The sequence below is a fragment of the Lepidochelys kempii genome, chromosome 3 (genome assembly GCF_965140265.1).
Source record: "Lepidochelys kempii isolate rLepKem1 chromosome 3, rLepKem1.hap2, whole genome shotgun sequence".
Classification (NCBI taxonomy): Eukaryota; Metazoa; Chordata; order Testudines; family Cheloniidae; genus Lepidochelys; species Lepidochelys kempii.
The window spans coordinates 7,770,913-7,784,832 of record NC_133258.1 but is presented as its reverse complement, the minus strand read 5'-3'; the positions used below and the strand labels follow the sequence as shown (position 1 = coordinate 7,784,832).

The window sequence follows — 13,920 nt, the reverse complement described above, 5'->3', positions numbered from 1 at the left end:
TGCCATTTTATTCAGATCGATGGACCGAGCCTTGTAATGGGATAATCTGTGCTTGATAACTTTTGAATCCCATTAGCTGCTTTATAATATCTGAGTTAGAGGTCAAATGTCTTGTAAATTTCTGACTTGACACCATTTGTATTATAGCATTACCAGTAAATATCTCTAATTAAAATTCCTTCGTGTGTTAAATTTTCTCCTTTGCCTCTTTTGAACCATTACTGTAGCTGTCACATAAAAACAAATTGGATTCTACCTCTGTTTCTTAGTATCTGATGAAGTGTCACAATCTCATACTCGAATACTGTGATGGAAAACATTGTGACTGATAAAGATGTTAAATAATGCAATGTTTAGTGTGTGAAGTGCAGGAATGTAGCGTTGTCATTGTTAGATAGACTGGTGTTCATCTAGTCTACTATGCTGTTTCCAGCAGTGGGCAATACCAACCAGCTGCTTGAGAAGAAGATGCAATAAACCCCATAATAGATGGCTGTGGGATAGTCCAATGGTGATTGGGTGAAATGTTCACTCATGTTGATGGACACATGCTAATTATATAATAAGAAGTAATGTTACATGTTCATTTATTGCATTCATACATACTCAAGGGTCTGTGTGGTCTAAAACAGACAAATCAAAGACTGGATGACCTGAGCAACCCAAAGAAGGGAGTAACTTAGAGGTTTTTAAAAAATATTAACTCATGGAAAATCGTAACTGTTCCCACAGACATTATGTGCACCTGTTTTAATGGTTAAATGTTCATCAGGTTACAATGAAAAGTGTGTAAATACTTGAAAAACAATTTTGCTTTGTTTCCCAAACTGTGTGTGCAAAGATTACAGGTCACTTGTCTTTCCCTTCTGTTTTCAGACTGAGCTACTAGACCTGTCTACGGTAGATGTCATCCTGATCTCAAACTATCACTGTATGATGGCATTGCCCTATATCACAGAGTATACTGGATTCACTGGAACAGTGTATGCCACTGAGCCCACTGTTCAGATTGGCAGGTGAAAAGCCCTTCTATATTCTCTAATTCTTTTCCTTCACTACTAAGGAAAAGGTGTTAAGGACAGTGTGGGTAGAGGTATGGCATCTGATGTTCCTAAGAGGCTTTCAGGCAATAGTTGAAAGTTAGCCAAGTCTTTACAGCTGAAAATGTATTAACTCAGTGTTTCCCAAACTCTGTGGCTGGCCCTGCTGTGAGTGCTGTGTGTGGGCACAGGGCAATAGTGCATCCCAAACAGGGCAGCTCCAGTAGACCCATTGTGACTTGCAGCGGTGTAATTCCAGTGTCGCTGACCTCAAGCCTTCAAAGATCATGATTTCTTAGGCTTTGAAAAGCAAGAGATTTTTAAAAACCCAATAAATTAAAGCATGCTCCACAACCATGAGGGTAAGAAATTTGCTTATTTTAAAAGGAAAACTCAGATTCTCCTATAATCGCATGACTACAGTTGCTGAGGCTTTAAGGGGAAAAAAAATCAAATATTGTGAGACTCCGGATAAAATTCCAAGATTTGGCAACACTGTAAAGGTTAATGCAGAGCCCAGTCTTGCAGCCCTTACTTACCCTAGTAGTCTTGTTGACTTCAGTGGATTCATCCATGCAAGTAAAGGTTGCAGGATTGAAACTGTTTAATGTATGCAGCATAGTTGTAGTTGTCTTGTTCCCAGAATATTTGAGAGACCTCATGGGTGAGATAATAACCTTTTATTGGACCAACTTCTCTTGGGAGAGAGAAGCTTTGGAGCCACACAGAGCTCTTCTTCAGGTCTGGGAAAGAAACTCACAGCAAAATGCAAAAACAATCTGTTCCAACCCTGGTGTTTGCTGATCCCTGAATGGAAATGACATGGCAAATATTAAAAAGTCTTCTCCAGCCTCTGTCGTCATGTAAAATAGATATGTATCTTCTGGGAACCATCTTGCTACAGCTTTTCTTCATAAAGCAAGGCATATATACATTTTTGGGATCTGAATGGTTAGTTCAAATGTGGTATCACTCTAATACCCGGTACAGCCTCTATCTTGAAGACTGCATCCGGAAGTTGCAGGAGCTAAGTCTTAATGCTAACATTGCACTTGACCTTTTCAAAGTGCTGTGCGGATATCAGCTAATGTGTCTTTTCCATCTCTAACTTGTACAATCGTATGACGAACGATTCTTCAACCCTAACCCTAGATGATCATGATGGTCCCTTCTGACCTTAACATCTATGAGTCTAACGAGAGAAATATGATAATGTCCATTGTCATTCCATTATTTTAGATGAGCCAAAAGTCTGTGGGCAGGTCCTCAGCTGGCATAATCTAGCATTTTTCCATTGACTTCAGTGAAGCAATATTGATTTATACAATCTGAAATTCTGACCCTGGAAGTCTGGAACAGTGTGGCTTTTTTCTTATTTTAGCCTATAAGGAAGAGAGGATTTTAAAAAAAACAACATATGCCATCCCATGAATTTTTATGCAGTATGTTAGTAGCTAATGCAGTGACTGTCACTGTAATGAAATATCCTAATTTCATGCAATGAGAATTCGTGGTGTTTTTGATTAATGCTAGTAATGGTTCCTTTGCAGACTTCTCATGGAAGAGCTGGTGAATTTTATTGAACGTGTGCCAAAGGCTCAGTCTGCCTCCTTGTGGAAGAATAAGGAAGTGCAGCGGTAAGGAACAACTTGTTTGTAAAACTACAGTGGCTGTCAAAAGCTCACTATAATGATGATTCAGTTGCTGGACTTGCAGCCCTTAATATAACCAGAAAAAGAATCCTGAAACAAACATGGTTATGGTTTCTCTTCTGATACTTTGCATGGTGGTGTCTTTTTCCAAACCACTAGCCAAATTAATTCTTAGGAAAATGTGTGCCGAATACACAAAGGCCTGACTCTGCTCTCTCACTAGTTTAATTCGACTGACTTTACAGAAGTGACTCCTGGTGTAAATGAGAGTAGGCTTGAACTGTTATCCATGCATCTGTAATGTGCCATTCACCCTAGTATCCAGATTTTGTATGCATAGTTAAGAGTAGCGTCATTTCTGTCTGCAACGCTGCGTGCTTCTTGTTGCTTAATGCTCCAAGCTGACAACTCCACATTAGGGGCATTTTCATATTATCAAATGTTTGGGTTTTTTCCTTTTGTTTATAGAATATTGAAAACTGAAATGAGTCGTGACGTATAACTTCCTTGGTGTTTTCTCAAACTAAAATATATACAGACATTTCAATGTTAACTATGATAATTACATATTAATATTACACCTACTGCTGTTGTCCTTTGTTTGTACAAGCCTAAGTTAGTCCATTGCCTTATGTAACCACAATTTGAATATGGAACTAAAATCAAGTGTAATGTGGCGTACTTTAATGAAACAGTTTTTAAAATAGGAAATGCCTTAAATTGGGGCTAACTAGGTTTTCCCAAGGCAATAAAAGCCATGATTTTACCTAATAAAAACCACCTTTGGTAAATACCATGCCATCCTTGATTTTAGAAGTTCAGTTCTTTAGCAGGATCATTCTTGGTGGTCATATTCCAGGAGAAATGCTGTCTACCTGTCTGCAGTAGCAGTCATCTCTTTCAGAAAGGGCTACACCAAGAGATGAGCTTTGCATTGCTCCTGAAGGACCTGAGCCAACACCCATAGAAGCCAATGGGTCTTTTAATTGGTTTTGTTGGAGTTGGAACAGGCTCTAAAGAGGGCAAGATGTGGGTTCATTCTTCTCTCCACTGGTAGAAAAATGCCTTAGCCCTGAGAGTTTCAGCCTGGGAACTGTCTGCCATGGTCTCTCTGTCAGCTGCACCTGTTGTAACGTTACCCGGGGTTCTTTCAACCCAAAGCTCTTGGTAACTTTTACTCTGTGCTAAGGTGATGTCAGGAAATAAATTGGGGAGACATGGCCGTCTGACTGATAGATGGCTGTCACAAACAGGACAACACAAGAGTGCTTTCACTTAAAGCTAAATTTTACTTAGCCTCAAGCACTTCCTCAACAACTTAGTAAAACACCCCCAACCCTTGATCATTAGCTGAGTGTGGCTCTCGAGTGGCACAGAGGCAGGCTTCCGGGGGCCAAATCTTCCATCTGCTAGTGGTGACTGCAAGATGTATCCATAGGAGAGTCCAGAAGAGTCCAACTACCTCAAACTTTTCCCCCTTATTTATACATTAGTAATAGAATGACATGACCCTTAAAGAAAACTTGTTAAGCAAGCAGTTCCAATGGTCAAGCAAGAGGTTTCTTCTGATTATTGATTAACCAGGGGTGGGTTTTTCCAGAGTTTGCAGCCTTGAGGCCCTAATAGATATTTCTGAAGCACATCCTGCTCTTCTAAAATGCATGTATCAGCAACTTCAACACAATTCTTATCAGGAAGGAAGCAGGGTAAAGCTGCCCTTTCTGTGGCACCCAAAACCCCCTCTCCTCCTGCCTTGGTCAAGCTGAGGTTGTTGCTACATGGCCAATTTACAGCCTGCTGACTTGGCTGCTTTTAGCAATAAGCCATAGTGGTTTCAGGCACTTTACTGGTTTGCTGACATCTCCCTGTATAGTAGCGGGATGGAGATGGAGCAAGAGTCAGTCCCTGAGCTGGGTAGAGGACCTGTGTACAGCATGGAATACAGTGTGATGAGCTGTAGTCAGGAGTCTTAACTAGAAGACAAGCTGCTGCTAATTCCTGCAGCCTCCAAATGGACGATCTCTAAAGCTTATATCATGCCCAAATACTTTGTAGGGAAGGGCAGAGGAAATTGGTAGAATAATCTTCTACCAGCATGGTATTGAAGAGTAACCAGTAAATAAGTTCAGCAGAATTTGATTTTTTTAAATAATTTTGATAGATTATATTTAATTTTTTAAGCATTTTTTTCTGTTTTTATCCATTTAAATTTTCATAGTTGTGGGAAATGATGGGGAGGTCAGACAAGAATTCTTTAATGGTAGTAAACATTGAGATTCAGAAAGTTAAAGCTCTATGACCGTTAAAACACAAATCGTCAACATCACAGGTCAAAATATAGCAAGTGAATAGCCGTAAACTCTAGTAAGAGCTCAAGCAGCATTCTTCTTTCTTCACCTATCTGTAAATTTCAGTTATCATCAGATATTTGCATGTGCGCACGGGTATGCTGAAATTGACATTTACAGATAAAAATCTAAGCCTTCCAAACCTACCAGTAACCTTAAAATGCATCAGTAGCAATATTAGTGATCACCACTGTGTGACCAGCCTGATGGACCAGTGTTGTCTGGTACTTAATTAGAATGGGGAACTGAGAGCAACAATTCCGGGTTCTATTCCTGGTTCTTTCCGTCACTGACTGGTCCTGGGCAAGCCTCTTAACCTCTCTCTGCCTCTGTAAAATTGAGCTAATCACCTTCTAAGGGTGTTGTGGGCTTAATTAATGTTTGCAAAGTGCTTTGAGATTTCAGGTGACAAGTGTCATGTAAGTGTAAATGAAGCTGATTATCATAGCCTTTGAGCTAACATCCACTAGTCCACAAATTAATACCTGATTAATAATATGCTCAGGGTAAAAATGGCATCAGTTGTTTCAGAGGATCCTATCCTTGTTGTTGAATTTCAAAGTTTTAAAAGTACTTGGTAGCTGCTGCTGGAACAGAATACTTATTACGTTCGAGTCTGTAACTTTTTACAAAATGTTCACCCTGATCAATCACCATTATTACTTTACAGCTCAGCTCGTTTCACTCCGATTAGTTAGTATGAAACACAAAGTATTATCTTCATTAAAGCGCTGAAGCAATTTAAATGCCAATACTGTAAAAAGTAAGTGTCTTATAGTGGGTGGCACTTTTCCATTACCAGATTCAGCATGAACTAATTACTTAGCAAGTTTTATTACCAGTAGTTTTTATATTAACTGAATAGGCGTTTGAAGGTTCTATAGAAACTCAGCCTTCATATTGACTCCGATCCTGCTAAGTCCTTGTATTGCGGGTGCACAAAATGCCTGTTTTCCAGGTATTAGTAGAGGCTAGGCACGATTCATCTGTGGAACTCATTGTTGCAAGATATGATTGAAGCTAAGAGCTGAGCAGGATTCAGGAAAGTATCATTTTATGTAATGAGAACATCCAGAGTTGCATTAGTAATAAGTTAATAAACCCAAACATTTGGAAGGAATATAGGCCCTCACACTTCAGGGAATCTACCTCTAATTAAGCGGGGGGGTAAGAAACTTTCCTTAAAGGCACTTTGTTCCACAATTACCCATTTAATAGTTTCCTCTAAAGTACCTGGAACTGGCCATTGTCAGGATACTGGACAAGATAGGCTGATCCAATATGGCAAGTCCTCCCTTCCTCCAGCTGGAAACCAGTTTGGTAAACATTAGGCATGGTCCTCTGCACTGAGCAGGATTAAGTCATATTTTACAGATGCGGGAAGCTGAGGCACACGCGTTAAGTTAGTTGCCCAAGACTATGCAAGGGCAAAGTTAAGAACAAATTCCAAAGTTCTGATGCCAGAGTTCTCATAAGAACCATTAGCGCATGCTGCCTCCCATTACCTGGGTCTTATCTGCACTGAGTTTTTACCAACTGCCCCATCATCCACCCAAATATGTCCGACAGCCATGAGAGGGCCCACAGTGGGGTAACCGTGAGGAATGCATAGAGCTGAATGCCATCCGCATATAAGTAGTGTTTCAGCCCATAACCCTTTTCTTCTGGCAACCTCATACACAAGCTGAAAAATAGGGTAGTAGTCTAAGGGCAGATCTTCAGTACCCGCCAGATATGTGGGTAGTGATCGATTTATCGCCTCTCATCTAGACGTGATAAATCGATCCCCGAACGCGTTCCCCATCGACTCCGGAATTCCAGCTCGAGAGAGGCAGAAGCGGAGTCGACGGGGGAGCGGCAGCAGCCCACTTGCCGCCATCCTCACGGCCAGGTAAGTCGACCTAAGATATGCCGACTTCAGCTACGCTATTTGCATATCTTAGATCGATTCTCTAAAATTAGTAGGTCTAAAACTGCAGAATCCTGGCAGGGTGACTTCTGAAGACCAAATCCCCATTGCCACCTTAAGAAGTCATTCTAGGAGTGAACTTGACCCTCTGAAGAGTGGTTCTGCCCTTCCTGCTGGGGATTTTAACATAATTCTCAGTCTCTGAAGATCAACTATGTCCAAGGATGCTAGAAAATTACCTTTGTCTGCAAGGACAGATCCCCACTTTGGCCACTGCTAGGAGACCATTCTGGGAAGAATAGGCATATTGTGGCATTCAACAGTAAACGGCTTCTTATGGCAGGTACGAGACACTGCATTGAAACTATTGCCTATAGATCTTGGGCTCCTATCTGCATTGTCTCGCTCCCTGTTTTATGATTTCCCAAAAGAGGCCTTGGACACTTCATTTGCCTCCTTAACCCTTTCCCTTTCAGCCAGTGTGCACTGGAATTGCAGTCATTGCGGTAGGCATGCATGATGGTCTTGGCAAGAGCTGGCCTTAATCCTTTCTTCAGTATGTTAAATTATGGAGAAGTTCTCTGAACTAGTAGACATAACAATAAATTACATTCCTTTAAGCAAATTTATCAAAAAAACTTGACCAATTTTCATAAATCATGGGAAACTGGTTTGAATTAGCCTTTGATTTAGCATTAGTTTAATATACCAAAAAACCTATTCTTCTTCCGTGTTTTGGCAGCTTCTGCCTTGGTTCATGTTGCTAAAGAAGATTTATTTCCCTGAAGTTAGCTACCCCTTTTACAGGCTCTGACACTACAGGTCACACCTTCCCCTGACAACACTGGCCGACTAACTTGCAAAAAATACATATGTATGCAATGTATGAAAAATAGAATGGATGAAGTTTTCCAAGGTGTGAAAACTCAGTACTTCCATGCATGGATGTCAAAGTGCTTTGCAACATCAATGAATTTATTCTTGCAAATTCCGTCTGGAGAAAAATATTGTTTCCATCTTACTAATGTGGAAGCATGTGACTTAGGCCTCTGAGTCCCAAAGTTTGCAGCAGAGCTGGGAATAGGCATAGGGTCCCCGGATTCTGGGTCCTGTGCTTTACTCACAAGACCATACTCTCCACCTGTCTGTGTTCAGATTCACAGCTTCAGAGGTGGGTGTGTTGCAGGCAAATCCAAAATACCTACTGTCCCTCAAACCCAAATTCTAGCAGTGCCTTTTGCTATAAACACAGCCTATCTGTACTTCAGATCTGCTACTATTTCTAATCCATGGTAAAAATGATGCTGCAACCCACCTTTCCCCCTACTGTTTCCTGACTTAAGGGGGTTGGGAACCATCAGCAGAAAAAGCTGGAGGAAGTGTTTTCTGGGGCCAGGTGGCAGTGGCCCATCCCGGCTTCTGATTAGCCAGGAAAACCTCCCAGCTCAACCTTCCCTTCATCCTTGGAACTGGCCAGTCCCCAGAGTGCGAAACAATGTGGAGTGAGTTCTAGGAGCTAAAACGCGACAAAGACAAATAGAAATAAAAGTCTAGCAGCCGAACAGGAAATCCTGAGAATGCCTAGATCCCATTTGATCTTTACAGGCTGTTGCCCGCCCCTCTGAAAGATGCAGTGGAGGTGTCTACATGGAGGAGGTGTTATACCATGCCCGAAGTGAACTCTGCACTCAGCAAGATCCAGCTGGTGGGGTATTCTCAGAAAATTGTGAGTATTGATACAGTTAATGTCAGGCAAACAAGAGCAACATTTTTTCCCCTTCTCTTTTGTCTTTGTAGGAATCTTGGGGCGCCCTCATTTTCCTATGCTCTGCACCCATTCTAGATGCTGTGTTGGGGCTAGTCATGCTAGCCTGGAGGGTGGGACAGGATTCCATTCAGTGCTCTACATCACCTGCCTTGTGAGGAAGATTCCCCTTTGGTGAAGACCAAGCAGCTCTCTGGATTCCTCAGGGGAAGCTAGTTTTAACATAAAGCTGAGATTCATAAAATTAAAGCTGGCCCAGTGGGAGGTGGAGGTGTGTTCTGAATTAGCATATCTTCTGGGTTCCCTGGCCACGTCCCCTCCCCAGCCAGTACATCTCACTTCTGGGGATCTGCTGAATGTCTCTGTCTTCGCTTTTCCACCTCCTCCCCTCCCCAAGATAACTGGAGTTTGTGAGCACTTTACACTGGTGCAATCCACCCCATCTGCACGCTTCTCCTTTTGGGCCCTCTGCTGGGGTTTTTTGTGCCATAAGCAAGTACACACCCTAGAATGAATTAAACCCAACAACTTAATAGCCTACCTTTAGGATAAGGCAGTGGTCACCAACCGGTAAATCATGATCGACTGGTCAATCATGGAGCCTCTGCCAGTTGATTGCAGTCTTCGGCCACTAAAAGTACGGTGGCACAGCAGGGCTAAGGCAGGCTCCCTGCCTGCCCTGACCCCATGCTGCTCCCGAAAGCGGCCAGCACATCCCTGGGGGGCGAGGGGGTCTCTGCACACTGCTCCTGCCTATAGGCACCACCCCCGCAGCTCCCATTGGTTGGGAGCTTTGTATAGTAACTAGTAGGAGGGCTTATATTTTAATCAGTAAATATTAATAGTAGTTCACCTTTATTTTGACTCCTACAAATGTTGAATCAATCATTTACTTTATTCATTTAATGTGCCTGTGAATCTGGGGCCCTGGATTGTAAACTGTTTGGGAGAGGGACCATGTCTTTACCTATTTTGTGAGGCATCTAGTATGTGTTCGGATGCTTAAATATGTATATTGCAAGATTCAGCCTCTTGTTCTCTTAGCTTTGTAGCCACAAGGTAAATCATGGCAGTCATTACTGCATACAGACAAAAAACATAAGCTTTGTAGAACAAGAGGAAAGGAAACAACTCGATGAAAGAACACTGCTAAGTAGTTTACACTTACTTACCAGCGATCGACGCTGCACCGACTGCTCCACCAGGTGTCGATTTAGCGGATCTAGTGAGGACCTGCTAAATCGACCACAGATTGTTCTCCCATCGACTCTGGTACTCCACCGGAACGAGAAGCATAAGGTAAGTCAACGGGAGAGTTTCTCCCGTTGATCCAGCCCTGTGTAGACACTGCAATAAGTCAACCTAAGGTACGTTGACTCTACCTACGTTATTCACGTAGCTGGAGTTGCGTAACTTAGGTCGACAATCCTGTAGTGTAGACCTGCCCTCAGAATTTAGGCTGTTTTTTGCTTGTTTGTAGAAGGAGGGGCTGTTCCAAAACCATCTATGGATAATAGTTTCAATAAAAATAGTCTTGTGGGGGGAGGGGAGCAGTGAGTTTGTCTTTAAACATAAAACCTTCTCTTGCTATTTTCCCCATCCAAACAGAAGTCTTGCACTAGTGCAGGAGGGGGTGAAAGTTTTTCACCTGGGCTCTAAAGAAAGTAAAACTCTAAATTATCAAGATATTTTTGTAAAAATGCCTCTAATCATCTAATTGCTAACCGCACTGTCATTAATAATTATTTAAAATCTCATCAGTGCTCTAATTTGTCTCTATGTTCATTCTCTTCTGTTTATTTCTCTCAACCGGTTTTTTTCCAGGAGCTGTTTGGCGCTGTGCATGTGACTCCTCTCAGTTCCGGCTATGCACTTGGAAGCTCCAACTGGATTATACAATCACATTATGAAAAGGTGTCCTATGTTTCGGGGTCCTCGCTGCTTACAACACACCCACAGGTACAAACACTCTGTTCAATCTTGATAGAGCAATTCCATTTTTGGGGAAGTGAATTTGAGGCTCAATAAACAGGGGCCCTCGCCTCACTTGGGGTCAGGTCTGATAGCGGCAGGCACCTTGTAAAAGTTTCCCCATCTAAGCTGTATTAATGCCCTGCAGTTGTGATCGGCCAGACGTCCTAGTTGGCATTAAGCAAAGACGGCCACTCTTTCAAGCGCACGAGCATCCTCTAGGTCAGTGGTTCCCAAACTTGTTCTGTCGCTTTTGCAGGGAAAGCCCCTGGCGGGCTGGGCCGGTTTGTTTACCTGCCGCGTCTGCAGGTTCGGCCGAACGCAGCTCCCAGTGGCGCGAGCCGAGGGACATACTGGCTGCCACTTCCAGCAGCTCCCATTGGCCTGGAGCAGCGATCCGTGGCCAGTGGGAGCCGCAATCGGCCGAACCTGCGGACGTGGCAGGTAAACAAACCGGCCCAGCCCGCCAGGGGCTTTCCCCGCACAAGCGGTGGAACAAGTTTGGGAACCACTGCTCTAAGTAGTAAAGTGAGACAACTAAGCTCTTTGTTACCAGTGATCAAATTTTAACCAATCTCCAGAAGTAAAAGTCTGCTGCTTTAATGTTAAGGGCCATGTTAACTCCAGAACTTTCCTGTTTAATGCAGGAGAGCATTGCTTAAAAAAAACAACAACCGTATAGTCTCTAAAGACAGTTCACAGGCTGCTTCTGTATCACTTCTGAAAGATCCTTGCTTTGAAGGAATGATGGCTAACTGGGTGCCAATATTTCCACCCTGCTCTGCTAAGGGTAAAGTCTTTATAGTGCTGTACGTGTAATTTCCAGTAAATTAATTCTTTCAGGATCCATAAATTTTTAGTGGAAAGAATGGCTGGGAGTTCACAGTACTAAGTTGTCACTTACAATAGTTAAAAGAGAGGTATTAGCAGGAGGCTTTAATAAAATAATTTTAAAAGGTGAGGTTCATGATCAGTAAGTAACCTTGTCCCAAGGAGAGTATCCTCTATACTCCCTGCTGTTGAGTATTGTGCATGCAAAAGCTTGACAAGTAATTTTCACCGTCCCTTTATAATGCAGCTGTATTTACAATAGATAACATATTGGGGTCTCTAAATCCCCATCCTTTTTCTCCAGACTGGCGTGGGTGATGAATGGAAGACCTCCATGGGAAAATCTTGATGCTGTAGGAAATAGTTTGGGTAGTTTGCTAGGTGTTGCTCTTCCTTCTCAGTTAGTACTGAACAAACACCCAGTCGTGTGAGGGGGCACAGTGCTGCTCCAAGCACCATCTATTAAGCTATAACTTGCCATGCTTCATTTCTGTCTGAAGGTACGTTCTCCTTTTGTTGGAAACTTTGGGCAAAATCCCTCCATCTGTCCTTGAATTCTGCGAGTGTGTTTGGGGAGGAGGTGGCAGCATGCAGGTGCCTGTTTTGAAAATATAACAAGTGAGCAATGGAGGCTGGCTGCACTGACCCACTGGAGGCAGGAGTTGATATCTCGGTAATGAATGAGAGACGATAGGTAGGGTGTGGGCAGGCCATAGAGGGCCTTGAAAGTGAAGAGAACTAACTTATATTTGATGTGGTAGAGAAGGAAGGTACAAGTAGAAGGTTGCACTGGTAAAAAGTGATAGAGTAGGAAATAGATCTCTGCCGCAGCATTCTGAATTGATACGAATGGGGCAAGATTGTATCTTTCAAGGCCAGAAAAAAGGATGATGATGTACTGGAAGCATGAGATGAGAGTCTTAGTTGTGTGGATGGAGAGGAAAGGCTGTACCTTAAAGACATTATGCAAAAAAAAAAAAAATTGCAAAGGCTTAGACATAGCCTGCGTGTGAGGAACTAGAGGGATGTCTTTGTTGAAGAGGAACCCCAGGGTAAGGGCTTGAGTGAGAGATGGGATGATGGTGCTGTTTGCAGTGGTCGAGAAAGGAAGTGGCGGGAGAGTAGCTGAACTTGAACTGACAGCTGTACCCAGATGAGGAGATGTTGCAGAGATTTTAGTTTGGACAGAAGAGACTGGGTGAGCGAGGTAGATCTGTGACTCGCCTGCATAGAGGCGATCATTGGATTTGTTTGTGGATGAGATTACGCCAAGATAAAGTGGAAAGGGCATGTGAGCAGGATGCTCCCCTGGCTTTGGAATTAGTCTGCAGAATTCACTTGAGTCATTTCACTGGATAGGGAGTGAGACCAAAGCCAATTTCTGACTCCCTTGTCCTGCCCTTTTCATGTTTTATCTTAAACACACACTTCCCACATTAATGGTTAAGCTTATTCATCTAAGATTTAAAACAAATCAAGAAAGCAATGTTAAGAGCCATGTTGCATGGCCTATATATTTGTGGTGTTTATTTAGCAAGGAAGACATATTGTTTTCTTTTTCAGTCTGTCTTGCTGTAACTGTGTACCACAAATATACAGGATGTGTAACACGGCCAGATTAACATTGCTATAGGACTAGTAACCCTTTCAATTCCTAATTCCTTTCACTTGTGCTACCTTAACATTCCATCAGGAGTCTTTTTTCCTTTGTTTTTTATATTGCCCTTTAAAACTTACCTGACTTACAACATTATTGACATTGCAGCAGCCAACGATCTCCATTCCTGACCACTGTTCCATTGAGTTAATAGTGTTTGTGTTCCTGGATGTAGCTCCTTTCATGGATAAAATATAGCTGTTTTTCCTTCACCCTGATACACTGTGATCATCCTTAGTATAGAGCGGAGTATAGCACACTTGACTTCCTTACGGAACATAAGAGAAACTGCAACGAGCAAGTCAGGTTGAAATATAGTACAGTAATGCAAGTAAATCTGTTGTCTAACCAAGTTAACTGAACATTTTGTGGATATATTGTGGTTTTCGTGCAGGCTGCTGGGCAGTATTACTAGTGTCTTCTGTGCACATAATCAATCTTTCAAGAGTTATCCTTGATCCATTTTGCCTTGTGCATTTGCCTCTGCTTCCCTCAAGAGTGTGTCCTTCTCCAGTCACTGTAGCTTATTGACTAGTTCCTTTTGTATATAGTGCTAGTAGGCCAGGTAGAGTAGGAGGTCTTATATGAGGTACTTAAAGCACTTTCATGGGAAATGTAAGTCAGGTGGTCAGCAAGATTCCATTCATGACTGCTCCATATATAGCTGCAAAGTTTAAAAGGGTTTATTTGATGAGATCTACACCGGACACACACTATGGCTTTTGCTCTTCGCTCTTATGTTCTGAC

General features: G+C 42.4%; 1 protein-coding gene across 3 annotated transcripts in view; it reads left to right on the top strand.

The window, feature by feature from the left end:
• Positions 1 to 13,920, top strand: part of INTS9 (integrator complex subunit 9) — a 79,233-nt gene that overhangs the window by 21,102 nt on the left and 44,211 nt on the right. For all 3 annotated transcript variants that reach the window (XM_073335636.1, XM_073335635.1, XM_073335634.1), the window contains 4 exons: positions 877 to 1,016; positions 2,591 to 2,677; positions 8,555 to 8,675; positions 10,539 to 10,673. In XM_073335636.1, the coding sequence (XP_073191737.1) occupies positions 877 to 1,016; positions 2,591 to 2,677; positions 8,555 to 8,675; positions 10,539 to 10,673 (483 nt within the window). The remainder of the gene's footprint in view (positions 1 to 876; positions 1,017 to 2,590; positions 2,678 to 8,554; positions 8,676 to 10,538; positions 10,674 to 13,920) is intronic.